Raw genomic sequence first — 14,535 nt, 5'->3', positions numbered from 1 at the left:
TAAAAGTATACAAAAAAAAGTTATAGATAATTTTTTACAAAAAAAGTAAATGACGCAGATAAAATTTTAAATTATACTTCATTTTTTCAACTAAAATGGTAATTTAATGCACCACTAGCGACTCTTTACTATTTGCATCGGCTTCAATAAGATGAGACAACTTAAGTGTCCAGAAAAAGAAAAAAAAAAAAAAACTTTGGCAGTGACGTGCTGAGGTGAGTCAAAAAATCAGCAACCTTGTTTTTGACTCTTCTAATAGAACAGATGAAAATTAAAGATTCTAAAGAATACCACAAATAGGATGCTATGCACGTTGCTCAAAGAATGCTGCAATGTGAATGGGGCCAAAGACAACTTACACTAGAAGAAGCAAAAATTCCAGCAAGCTTATTCTCCTCGAGGAAAATTTCTTTTTCCTTATGGATACTGGGCGTATCTTACAAGTAGAGACACTGAAACGTGAAGTACAATCGAGATTCTTGCAGAGGAGTGTGAAGACCACTTGTTGCATTTGACTATATATGGCACTGTGATATACAAAACTTGGACAGACCTTGATACATGCTATGACATATATTTACTGGGATGCCACTAGGGCTATTGCATAAGATTATTGACAGTAATGTCGATGTTGTTGGTTCTCAGGAGATTCTGCAAAAAAGGATGCCAAAAGAAGACATCAATGATATCCAGTCTGATTGGAAATCAGGAACGCAACACAACAATGAAAATACCTGTACAATAAATTCATCTGGAATATGTGGCAAAACCTCGCGTACTATATCTACCATAGCGAGTAACTCGGACATATTGTTTACAGAGGGTGAAGTATTCCTAATACGTAGACCAGTTGCATTTCTGTTCATCCTGAGGGAAGAAGATGAAGGAAGAGAAGGCATTGAGGTATGCTGAGAAGGCCATGGAGTCCAAGCATCATTATCTAGAGAACCATGGGCAAAGTTTTCACTAACAGATGCTAGCTGCCTCATCATCATCTGAACCCCACCATATCCTACTGGTCTGACGGAACTTGATGTACCAGCACCAGCCATTCCTTGATTCGCCAATGGAGGTGCCCAACTGGAATCAGATGCAGCTACCCTGCACCACTAAGGAAGAGCATGGTTCAATATAGGGTGGCACAAATAAGGATGAGACTCCCAAAGATAGGCTAACTCCTTTCCTTCACCACATAGTAAGACAATTTTTGTTTCCAAATTCTACAGACTTCAAATATGACCAGTGAAATAATGGTACAGCAACTTTAGCTAAATATTGTCCCAGGATAATGATAGAGAAGTTTCACTGGGGTTGATGGTCAGGGGTTGACAACTTTAGCTAAATGCCATCTCAGGATAATGTTGACATGGCCAGTTGGAAGCAGGTCAACATGGTGCCCCCAACATGATGTCATACAATTAAGAAGTTGGCAGGCAGAGTTCATGCTAGCCCATGCCATGTGCCATTTGGAAACATACAATGCCAGCATATCTTCGGCAGCAGGGTGTAAAAGTTGCAACTAAGTAGGGTATTATGATCACAAATATTGCTTTCCGTGAGAAGTAACATGCAATGAGCATAAAGATGCAACGAAACAAACCTCCAGATTGTATCTGAAGCATTCTGTTGGTGGTTTGGAGATGCTCCCAGAGGTGACGCATGATCAGGAACTGTCTGTAGGTTCATTCCTAAATTTAAATATTCAGGAAGTTGCAGGTCATCTGTTCCATTCCCAGAAATGGACCTTGTGTGGCCTCGAGGACTAGAAACAAAAAGAGGCCTCCAACATATAGGGCAAGAATACATCTCAGTCAAACCCTGGTCCAACCTGGAATGTTATCCAATGCAAAGGGAGTATGATCAAAGGCAAAAACTAATAACCTATCATTAATGAACACCACTAACATTACAAATGTTGAAGAGGGACTACTATCATATATAAGGAGCTAAGTAGTGCAACTTCAGAACTAAATTGTGAAACTATATCCTCCCAAAACAAAATGAACAAGATAATGCAACAATATAACAAGCATCAGCAATCAACACTATTGTAGCATGACAACATATTTAGGATCAGAAAATCACTAAACCTAGCTGATACAAGGAAATAAGTAATGTGTGGTCACATGCAATGAGTAAAAATGCAGGTAAAGTAGAATGAGAATAGAGTAATTAGTAATAAAATTTATTTGTATATTACACCTTAGGGATCAGGAGAGTTGGGCCAGTCACGTTTAGGACTAAATGACCTAATTTAAATCATTCTTAACCCAAGCTAATCCATTCACTTTTGGATGGTTGTTAACACCGCAAACTTCCAGGGTTATGTGAGTGGAAGAAGAAATCTATCCTTTGTCATTCCACAACATTAGACCAATAACAATGAATTTCCCCTTTTCTTTATCATCAACAAATATAGTTGTTATAATTGTGTAGGACATAGTGTGCCTAAGTTGTGACATTCATCGTTATACTATTACCATGTGTTGTAAGATGCATCTGACTCTGAAAATAATGACCAACTATTATCATATAATCGACTGGCTATAAAATTTAAAAAAATAGGAAGGCTAAAAATATGAAGAATTGTTGCTTGATTCGGCATCATGTAGACTTCATCTCATATCCAGGTATGAATCAAAAGCGACAACAGTATATTTTCCTTTTTTCTTTATAGCAATAAACAAACATGTGGATCATCATGCTCCATGGTCCGCATTGTAGGTGAGATGACTAAGAAACTGCTCTTCGATCCACACACCATAAGTATGTATCTAAGTCATGGGGACATAAGTTTAATCGTCCTGACAATGATTATCGATCAAAGCACTACTATTCGCATTGCCACTACATCCAGGAACCTCATGTAGACTTCATCTCAAATCCTTGTATGAATCAAAAGTGATAACAAACTTTCCCTTTCTTCATAGCCATAAACAAGGCAAGTGGAACATAAGATTGGTCGTCCTAACCATGATCATCAGTCAAAGCAAAGCACTACTATTTGCATGGCTACTATATACACAGACCTTATGAACAACAGACTATAAGGGAGAAGATGTCTCATCAGCAGATTGAAATTGTGCCTAGTCAATTTCGTCAAGTGGATCAATCAATTGTGATGTCTCTTTTTCCTTAGCATGATAGCCAAATACACGAGCGTGTTGCATGTTATTATGACCTAAAAGAGGGATAAAAGCTCAAAAGAATCTTTCATTTCTTACACAACTCAAAAGACCTTTGGAGAGGGACAAGAGGTGGATAGGACAAGACAAGCCTGCCCCACTTGCAAACTGCCTGGTTTTGAGCGATCCACACCTCAATTTGCTGCAGACCAATATGCACCACTCAGTATGCACTGGTCCAGGCGATATGTGGAATCTTGATGCATGTGTATGTGTTCAAGCACACATGGATACAGAATACACGTGTATACACTAACATATTTCACTTGGCCATAATTCATTTATTCAAATGATGGTATTGTTGTTTCATGGAATAGGGGAATATTATTGCCTTTAAAAGAAAATGTGTTTTAAGTACCATTCAAAATACTCCAAAGCTAGCCTGAATAGGAAAGAAAATTGACCTGGCTACATTGGCATATCAAAACAGCTCTATAGATTGTGATGATTCAAGTATTGAACAGCACAAAATAAAATCATCGAGATGCTGAACCATAGACAGCATGTAAGAAAAAGACTTCATTATTGAGCAAGGCACATAGATCATACCAAGATCTCAAACACACAAGATGGAATAGATGATTGCACCACAGTTTTTTAGCCCTGGCCATTGGTCCCTGCATCTCTTATAATTAATCATCCTGCTAGAAATTAATAACTAAACAAGTCAAAGGAACATTTAAACTACTTACTCTGCATATTGCACAGTCATCATCATAGGCACAAAGTTCCTCGTATGAAGCATCAGGTAATGCTCCATCAAGGGAACTAAGAGATTTCCACAAGTTGATATATGTTTTGATTCGCTTCATTATTGCACTTAAAAGAGCCTGTGAACGTCAATTTAAAAAAAGAAGAACTTCTCAGCCAGTATACAATTTCCATGGAAAAGATATTAATACCATAGAAAGGGGAACCGTATGAAATTAACACTCACACGCGAGTTCAGGAAAAGAACAACATCCACTAGATGAAATGCCATGCCATGAAGCCACCAGGTCATTAAGTAATGACCTAGCACCATTGCTAAAGTAAACATATCTAGAATGAAACCACAATGTCTTATAAGAATCCCCTTCCATTCAGACAGAGAACCTGCAGTAACAGTTGGGTTAGATAATGTGATATTTTGAATAACTTGATTGTACACTGGTGTCACACCACAATCAACTAATAAAAATTCTATCAGAACTAACTCAGAAAAGCTGTATATTCTCCATTAACAAATAATTTTGGAAAAGCAAAAAAACATCATGGAATTGAAACCATAATGTCATGTAGAATTAAAATACAATTGAAAATAACATTATGAGTGCAAGACAGGTGAGGCAAGCCTTGGCACCACAGTACAATTAATCAACTCGGGTGACTAAGATTTGAATCACAAAAATAGCTATACTATGCAGATAAGGTTGCATAAGTTGACAACACCCTAGACCCTGCATTAGCAGGAGCCTTGTACATTAGATCATCGTTATTTTAGAGAGGCAAGACATGGTACAGGTAAGGACAAGTAATATTTCAATGCAGTAGGATGTTTAAAAAAATTGAATAGGTCTTTATGCTTCACCCACAACTAGAAAATTTGATAATCTAACCTAATAAGGAAAGAGAAAATCATAAGCTCCAAGTGAAATGTTTGATTCAATGGAATTACAGTAAAATAACAAATCAGGTATAAATTGGTATTTTATTACCATGTTGCTGCCCACTCATATCATCCCCAACATAATAGTGAGAGTGTGCTATGGTACACAAAAATACTCTCTTATTCATAAGAGTAGAATGAGCATTTTGGATTGTAGGAGATAAATAATATTTTTCAAGAAGAAAAAAGTGCTTTATTGAATAAAACAATATCCTTCATCTTTTAGATACAACAAAGCAGGTACTTTCACTTGATAATCTATGCTGGTTATTGATATATGTTGTTTGCAGAATCATGATTCCTCCATCCACAACATGGTTTAAAATACCATTTGCACCAGTAAGTATCAATTTGTATTCGTTGGTCCAAGCTTGGACCATTAAGCATTGATGAAGGCTTATACACAGCATACCAACTCATATATATCAAATATAACACTTGGATCAGTATGTGCTAACAAGTATTTACCAATCCAAGCATGGATCATTAAGAATATGTAAGGTCTTGTTCAGAACCTATCAATCAATACTTAACCAATACCAATTTCATGGTTTGCAAAACAAATTGGACTGATACAGTGCAAGGGTATTTACTGGTCAGGTCAACTGTCAGGACATGGACCAAGCCCAACAGGATGATTCAGCTCTCATATAGGGCCATTAACAGGTCAATAAACAGAGGTGACTGGTAAGCATACTCCATAGTGACCCTAGACCCCGTGACCTTAGCCAAAGAGACACGTTGTGAGTTCTTTGGCAACTTGTCCCCTACTTCTTTCATCTTCTTACTCTCCCTCTCACATAGCCTCTCTCACTCAGTCTCATTCCTTTTGCAGCAACGGAAGATTTGAATTTCGCAGACAATTGATCCATTGGATGCAACTGACAAGCAACAAGTTCAGTAGGATGGTGAGACACCTCGCTTGCAGTCCGCACTTTGTGAGGTCTGCAAAGAATCCAAAGATAGTAATGATGTGTGCAGTAGTGCATCCACCGATGATCATGGTTAGGGTGGTCAATCTCTCGTTCCTACTACTCAAGTGGATGGAACATGGATCAAGGAACAGTATTTTACTCATGTCATCCAAGATATGGATTGTGAAGATCCACACAATTTGTTTATGGCTGCAATGATAAAGAAAAGGAAAAGGTAGTTGATGAGTACAAGCAGATGAGAGAGCCCCTAAGATGTTGACCCAATAGGAGTTCATCTTATTCACAGCCTTCCTGCTATAGCAAATCTCATGGCCAGATGCATAAGAACAATTGGTATTTTTTTGTTCAAAGTCAGATACATCATACAATACGCAACAGTACAATGGTGAGAGTTGCACCTCTGCCACAGTTTGACAGTCATACTTGGCCCAGGTATCTCCTACCATGTGGCTTGTTCATCATAATGACTACTACCCCAATATCAGATACCACAGGCCTGCAGATGTACATACTGATCTACAGTTTCATCACATCAAGGAACCAAATCCACTTGTCATATACTCACCGATCATTTGGTGGTATGAGCAGGTACATATTTCAGTTTTACATCTAATTCATTATCCTTATGTGTTAGAACTTGTTTATGTACATGTATTTTCTAGATGTTGCTTCTGACTCTTATCTGGTATATATTTCATGTTATTTATTCTTTTCAAGATTGAAAGCACTTAAATGTTATCAATATAGTTATATTTGTCAGTAAATGGTGAGAGAAAAAATCCTAAATTAGGGTTTCTTTTGTTGTTTGGTTTTTTCTGTAATGTGGCACATACTAACATGGGGTGGCACATACTAGCATACCATGTCTCATTACGCCGATACATATCAGACCCTTGCCGGTACAAACTATAGGTGCAATACACAAATTTGAATTCCTTGAATTTCAAGCTTATAGCTAGATATCTAGTAAGTACTACTAGTTCTATAACAAGTAGAGAGCCTATCACCTAATGATCAATATTTATCATGTACTAAAGCCTAGAATTTGTTAGGTGTCAATACCATACCAGGCCATAAGCATATTATCCAACATTAAACCCATTTTATTTGGGATTTAAGCCTACTGATCGAAATATACAGCCAAGGGTGACTAAAATCTTCCTTCCTCTTCTCTCAACTTTTCTCTGTCTCTTTCACAATTTATCTCTGATAAAAAATCAAATGAAATCATCATCCTCAACTAGAGCTTTATGTTACTCTAATTTGTCCACATTTAAGATATCATTTTTAAATTAAAAAAATTCACACCTTGTTCTAATTTTTTTAGTTTGAAACTAGTAATAAGTTTTACTGAAATGCATTAATTGAGAATTTTAAGTTCTGATCTAGATTTAGCATGCATATGCTAACATTCAGCCTTAATGTGCATATGTTTAAAAATAAAAATAGGGAAAATAAGCATGGATCCACATGAATTTAGCCTACATCTATTTGATCTAGGATGGATCCCCATAGATCTATTCTAGATTTATGTACATATAGGCTGAATCTGAATTTTTTTTTTTTTTTCAATAGGCTGAATCTGAATTGATCATGTCTAAATTTACACAGGAATAACAAGACAAACATGCTATGAACAAAGTTTATATTTAAATATCATGCATACGTTTGATCATACAAACTATTCCTCATTCATTGCATAAGTTCAAGTATATTTAATGCACACGAAGTAAATCTAGATTCAGCCTATTCAGACAAGTATATCTAAATATCATGCATATGTTCGATCATATAATACAATATTTTGAACCTTGGTCAGTCTATATTTGATACTTAGCCTCTCAGAAATATGTACCAAATTAAATCAATGAGAAACATGCAAATCTATATGGCAAGACCAACATTTCACAATTTTTGCATGATAGCTGCTGAAACAGACTACTATACGATGTACAGATTGATTATTGGAAGCTTCCTTTAAAGAAAATACTTTTAATTCAGAAATGAAGTATCTGAACTCAACTAGGTTCTTATTTTGACCGACCAAGATACTTTTTTTTTTTTTTTGTCAAAAGTCAATCATCTTTGACATTAGCAATGTTCACCAGATTCAGAGGAGAAGGATCTGAAGAACTGAACAGGAACAAGCCCATGAATTAACTGCTCAACCTCCATCAGCTAACAACAACATCACTACATGCTCAGGTTCCTCCTAATATAAACTTGATCAAAGACTGAATAGCTTATCAGATGAGTGGCTTAACAGTCTTATAAACTCAATAGGAGAAAAGAAGATCCCATGACTCAGCTTCCTCTGCCTCCATCAAGAAAGGATGCCTTTTGTCAGGTTGATAAACCATGATCATTAGACCAAGGAGCTGTCATTGTAATGCTGCATAAGGTACCAAGAACCTTCAGCAAATGCCAACACAGTTAATCTAACAATTTCTATCAGAATAAAGTTGCTACTTCCTTTTCCTAGTGTAACATAACAACCAATTCCATACTTAAACAATGAATTTAAGATGAGATTTGTATACACTCGATTTGCTATAGTTTTATGTAGATGCAAAAAAAAAACAACAGAATTAACCAAAAGCATTTAAATTAACATTTAGAATTCAAATCATAATACTTTTTATAAACAAATAAAGAATTTATGATCTGTAATTACCTGCTGCTGTTTTTTGAATGTCGGAATCTGCTGAGCAATCAGCAGCACTTTTATTGGAATGCCCCTGACAAATCTCAAGCAACTGAAATCCATGTACCATAATGGCCTACAAATATAACTGAAATCCATAAATGCTTTTGGAAATTGTAACCATGTCGACAAGGATGCTTCACTTATTATAAAGCATTCCATTAATTGCTCTCAAATTTACATGAGCAAATATGCATAAGTGAGAAAATATAAAAGTCCAACCCACATCAAGCCTTTAGTTTTATAGGTCATCTCAATTCTCAAATAATTTGCTCGGCTGTGCATCAATTTGAAAAACAATACAAACCTTGTTTTTTTTCTCTTGCACAGAAAATTGTAAAACATACCATAAAGGATCCAACTTTAAATGCACATGAAGTGAAAGATCTGACACATGAAATGGTAAACAGCTAGAGAATTAAATTTGATAATTAAAGCTTAACCAAATGTAATTACCTGAAATGTCTCGAAAGCTATACAGAGAGGCTCAAAGAACAGCAGCATAAACAAACTAGAACTGTGTGAAATGTAGATCATACACAACTTCATCCTGTGATTTCAAAATATTTAGGTAACAGTCACCAAAGGATCCTAATGAGGAAAATATGGTGCATTTAGACCTTACTTTCAACCAAAACAGGAAATAATCCAAAGCATATCAAAACAAGAGCTAATAGCCTATAGAACTTCAATAGAATCTATCAAATAGTACAAAAGAATGATAAATTTTCCACTATTTCCACTATTTCTTATTTAAAACTGTGCAGGATAAACACCTTTTATCCCTTCATTTTAGAAATCATGGAGTGCTGATGGTAACTTCAATCACATGCAATATCTATTCCAGAAGTCGAACTGCTATTAAACAAGATATAGACAGGAATGTGAATACATAGTCCACTAAAGGTCTCCATTTTCTCAATAACTAAATAAAATTATAGAAATGCATTTAGCTAGTTATGTCATGCCAAAATTTGCAGACCATCCTAAAGGCTCCATATCTTGCATTGTTTAGTGCCTCCAGTTATGTTACCTGAAGATCATTGAGAATCATGGTAGGAATCAATATCAATGTTTTCAAAATTGAATCATGGTAGGAATGAATATCAATGTTTATACTAGTTCCTACACTAGCACTGATGCACAATAATATACCCCTAGAAGTTCCTCAATTTGTACCCAAAAAGGCAAATGGAGAGAAAATATTCCCTTTAGTCAGCTCTGTCTTTGCTTGGATTAGATTTTTAATGCAACTTACTGGGAAACAAATACATGCTTTTCAAGAGGCAGTGATTTATTTGAGATAGCATGATGGAAACAGTATACTTGACCGATAGAAACTGGACCTTGTACACTTGTAGGTCTTCAAATTATCAACATATCCAGCTATAGGACAATCATGAAAATGCGGCAAGATCGAAGATCTAAGATTTGCTGATGATGTAAAGTCTTTCCAAGTATAATTTGGCCTTTGTAATAAAGGATATTGAATCTATGATATTGAATCCTTTATTACAAACGTCAAATTATACTCGGAAACACTTTACATCATCAATAAATCTTAGATCTTCGATCTTGCCACATTTTCATGACTGTCCTATAGCTAGATATGGTGATAATTTGAAGACCTACAAGTGTACAAGGTCCAGTTTCTATCGGTCAAGCATGTCATTTCCATCATGCTATCTCAAATAAATCACTGCTTCTTGAAAAGCATGTATTTGTTTCCCAGTAAGTTACATTAAGAATCCAATCCAAGCAAAGGCAGAGCTAACTAAAGGTAATATTTTCCCTTCATTTGCCTTTTTGGGTACAAATTGAAGAACTTCTTAGAGGTATATTATTGTGCATCAGTGCTAGTGTAGGAACTAGTATAAGGTGCCAAAAGTATTAAAGAAATGGATAAGTTTATTGGGAAATTTATTGGCACAGAAGTACATTGGAAATTTTAATGGCAGTGCTACATTTTAAGCATCTTTATGATAAAGGTAATAATAAGGATAACTTGTCTCTCATTCACTAAATGAAGCATATAAAAACCTGAATACAGAAGTTGGAAAGAATTTTAACTACAATGTCACCCATGTAGAGTTTGCGAAGAAAAATTACCAAAGGAAATCAGCAGATAGGACCATCAACAATGCAGAGAAAACACGGAAGTACTTCAAAGGTGTTACAGAAGGAGATGCATTTAGTCTTTCAAGCCAATCTCTTGCTAATGATTGAAAAATCTGTAAATTAAAAGCAGGAAATTCTCTCAGTAAGTACATATGGTTCTCCTAAAATTTAAAAAGAGAAGGAATGAGTATGTTCTTTGTTTCTAACCTTAAGGAAACATAGAAAGATCAACCAACTTGACCATATGATGACTTGAGAAATGTCAGGTGGCACAACTAGGAGAAGAAAAGCTCCCTGTTTGGATAGGCAAAATCATACATGTAACAACAAGGGATCTAGAAAAACTAAATATCTGATTGTTCATCTGCATCTATATGTAAGACCTCATTACAAATTCGATTTAGAACAAATGAACTCATGGCTGCATCAACTTACAGCAACATTAGTGACCTTGAGATCATAACCAAATTGCATTTAAATGAATGGAACTGGTATTGCTGCACTAAATCCAAGATGAGCACAAGTCAAAATAGCACTTCTCATGGGATTACTTGTCGATCAAATTCATGCAACCTTCCAAACTGAACACAAAAACAAGCACCATCTATTAATTTTCATGGTGGATCAATCATGTAAAATAGGAAATTTCATCCCAAAATAATATTGACACGGGACAACTCAGAACAAGTCCTAGGTTAGTCTAATTTGGGTCATAGTTAGGTTTAGCCTCTAACATCTTGAGGTCCAATGAGTCATATTTTGGTATATGTATGAGTGCTCCAACTTCTGGATATTCATTCAGATCTGTGTCACTATTCTTTCTTGGTTACTTAATGGTATTCGAGAGTTGTATGTAGTGAGCTTGTGGAGTTATAGAACTAATAAAAGAGTAGCATGGTTGAGGAAAGGCATGTAACTGTTACGAGTTGTATTTAGATAGTTCTGAAGGTGTCTTAAATAGGATTTTGTATAAAAGGAATGTCTTCTTCCATATGAATGAGCTTCTTCTCTTGCAGTGTGTTATGACGAATTATATATGAATTAATTTGTTCCTCTCTGTCGTATGTTGTGACAACAAATGGCTGTTGTCTCTTCTGCTTTCCCTAAAACTGCTCTTTTCTTATCTAGGTATCTCTCTTATAATTCGTTTAGTACGAGCTTTTATTTTGTATTCCCAAAACAGTAATCAAGACCAATTCCACTACAACAGCAACAACGAATCAACAAAATACACTGCTTATTACCTAAACAATCCAGCAAAACTCAACACCTGAATCACAGGATTGCACCATTTCGAACTTGTTAGAGGATGCAAAGCTACCACAGAATTGCACCATTGTGAACTGGCTAGACCGCCTAGACAATGAGCCAGGTCTAAATTGGACCTTCTTAAATTCATAGCAGGCTGAGTGCAAATTTTCAAATGGACCATCTCATTACCACTGTTGTACCTTCTCTTGGTCATCCTTTGGCTCTGATTTGATCAATTCCTTAATGAATTTCTTAATAATAACAAAATCTTGTTGCCTCTCCTCACTAACCGTATTAGCATCTCAACCATGAGAGATAAGCACAAATAGATGAAACTCTACATAAGGTTGACACTGGCCACATAATTTTTCACTAGCATTTTCCTATTTTTGCTTTAAATTACTAATAATTTAAAGGTTTTCAAGTATTACATTCCATTTGAAATGATCTAGAAAAGCAAAACTGCTACTTGTTTCTTATATGTCATGTTCATGTTATATGCCAAACTGATAAAAGCAAATCTTGTGTATGAATTCACTATCATGAAGGACAAACTCAGGGCATTGACCAAAAAAATTAATGTAGATGAAAATAACAATATAGAATGAGTGCCAAGAGAAGCTACAAAAGAAACATAACATATTTAAAGCCTTACCAGACTTAATAGCTGAGTGTTACCTTGTATAGTATGTAATTGACAAACCCTTCCAAAACTTTTCTAGTCTCTGATGCATTCAACCGAACAAAGAATAGTGTCTGCAGAAAAGAAAAAAAAATGAGATTAGGCACAATAATAGAAAGGTTCATAGGAGTACTGACAACTTGAGGTCTAACATTCAGCTAAATGACTTCTAAATAGATATCTAATAACAGCCTCTTCAATATTGCCTACATTTTTTGGCAAAATAACATCAGAGAACTCAATCAATCACTAACCAGTTTAAGCACAATGAAACCACTAAAGTTTTGGGTTTTTTGCCCCAACAGAAACTTCTATTTAGCACCGACTAATAGTAGAGAAAAGACATAATTAATAGTGATTAAAGCCATAATTGTCACTATAGCACATCCTGTTATATAATTTTCATGATATATAGCCCTGTTTCTTATTTTATTCGGAAGAGGAAAGCTTTTGAACTTCACTCTAGCTCTAAGGTTCCTAACGCAAGAATTTACAAGCATGATTATTCTCAAGCGACAACCTGTTCAGCAAATAGATCAAAAGAACAAAATAGAGAAATTCAAATATTCCTTGGCTACAACATGCAGAATTCCTCACTTAAATGAACCTATTTTTACCCATTTCAAACTAAATAATAATTAGAGCAAAAAAGGGGTTGTACACGGTCCAAGTTATCCCACTATGCTGCAGTTCTAAGTAACATTGCAAAACTATTGGAAGTGTCACGACAATGGAAAAAAAAAAAACATTGAAGAACCAATAAATTGGTGCAAATGGCTCAATAAGCAATGCTAGATCCACTTAAAACCAACGTTGTCCATGTCAATTACCATACCTTGAGCAGCAAGACGACCAGAACGTACACATTAATCACAAAATTCACCAGCATAGCTACAGTGACATGAGAGCTGAGGAGCAGCTCCAGCGCTCGGCGTGCACTCTCCGAGGAAACACCATGGCCATCCCCAACGAACAACCCATCGGATCGCATCCGGTCAAGCGAGGAGACCGTCCACCACTGCAGTCCGACGAGGCCAACTGCCGTGCTGAACGCCGAGAGGCACAGATAATTCACCGCCATCCGCACAAATCCCAGACACTTTCCGACGTTTACGGACCACCGAGAGCCCCAAAAGCGAGCCGTGCGATCCCTCTCTCCCCACGACCGAAATAGCACGCTGCCATCGACCCTAGGGTTAGGGAGACATGGGGAAGAATCAATCCTCAATCGGAGCAGCGTGTAGGGGAAAGCCTGGGTAGCGTCGGACGGGGGTTTTGGAATTGGAATCCTTGCGTGCTTTCAGATCTCCTCCTCCTTGATGCCTCTTCTCTCTTTTCTTGTTCTCTCTCCCTCTTTTTGGTGGAGGATTCGATCCGATTGCACTTGGATTTCGTCCTGCGATCTCCAACCCCACTTCGCTTTAAGAAGTGTAGGTTCAGGCGACGAGACGAAGAGAAAGAGGAAGTAAAGGAGTCTCGGATCAAGAAAGAAGGGGGAAAGGGCTGTAACTAATTAAAAAAAATTATTTTAAAAACAAATTATGTAAGCCGCGACGGCGCGTCCACAGCAGCGACCAATTGAGGCGCACCGACCGTGTCGGTTCGCCGTGCGTTTTGGCTCTCAACGACCGGGACAAATATCTCCGCTAAAGATACATCCCCTCCTACCAAACCGTGTTATTATAGGATTCCCTTATGGTGGAGTCCACATTCGGACCCCAATCAACAGGTCAATTATGAATTGAGAAATGTTTGTTCGGAAGCTGAGGAAATAATGGTGATCTCCCTGATGTAGCCATAACAACTAACAAATCGCAACCGAATCGAAGAGAATAGATTTTTTTTGCATTTTTATGAACCTACGATCGAAATTGTGATTAAATATTCTTTTTTCTCTTCCCTGACTTTGTTTGTTTTTCTCATCACTGCGCCACCATGAGATGATAAAAATTAAACCAGAGTGTATAAAGGGGTAATTTCTCAACCGTCCATCCGACTCTCCCTTTGACTTT

At 36.5% G+C, this 14,535-nt stretch overlaps 1 protein-coding gene across 1 annotated transcript; it reads right to left on the bottom strand.

Annotated features, from left to right (window-relative positions):
- Window positions 1–396: 396 nt before the first annotated feature.
- On the bottom strand, window positions 397–14,055 carry LOC135616817 (E3 ubiquitin protein ligase RIN3-like). The gene is made up of 12 exons (XM_065116457.1): window positions 13,359–14,055; window positions 12,520–12,597; window positions 10,798–10,884; window positions 10,582–10,703; window positions 8,929–9,022; window positions 8,443–8,548; window positions 4,123–4,280; window positions 3,878–4,015; window positions 3,735–3,802; window positions 1,601–1,828; window positions 735–1,101; window positions 397–651 (listed from the first exon to the last, which is right to left on the bottom strand). Exons 1-12 carry the CDS (start codon window positions 13,602–13,604, stop codon window positions 598–600), a joined length of 1,746 nt encoding a protein of 581 aa, XP_064972529.1. The 5' UTR covers window positions 13,605–14,055; the 3' UTR covers window positions 397–597.
- Window positions 14,056–14,535: the final 480 nt, after the last annotated feature.

The sequence above is a fragment of the Musa acuminata genome, chromosome BXJ2-7 (genome assembly GCF_036884655.1).
Source record: "Musa acuminata AAA Group cultivar baxijiao chromosome BXJ2-7, Cavendish_Baxijiao_AAA, whole genome shotgun sequence".
In the NCBI taxonomy this organism is placed as follows: domain Eukaryota; kingdom Viridiplantae; phylum Streptophyta; class Magnoliopsida; order Zingiberales; family Musaceae; genus Musa; species Musa acuminata.
This window is presented reverse-complemented; position numbering and strand designations above follow the sequence as displayed.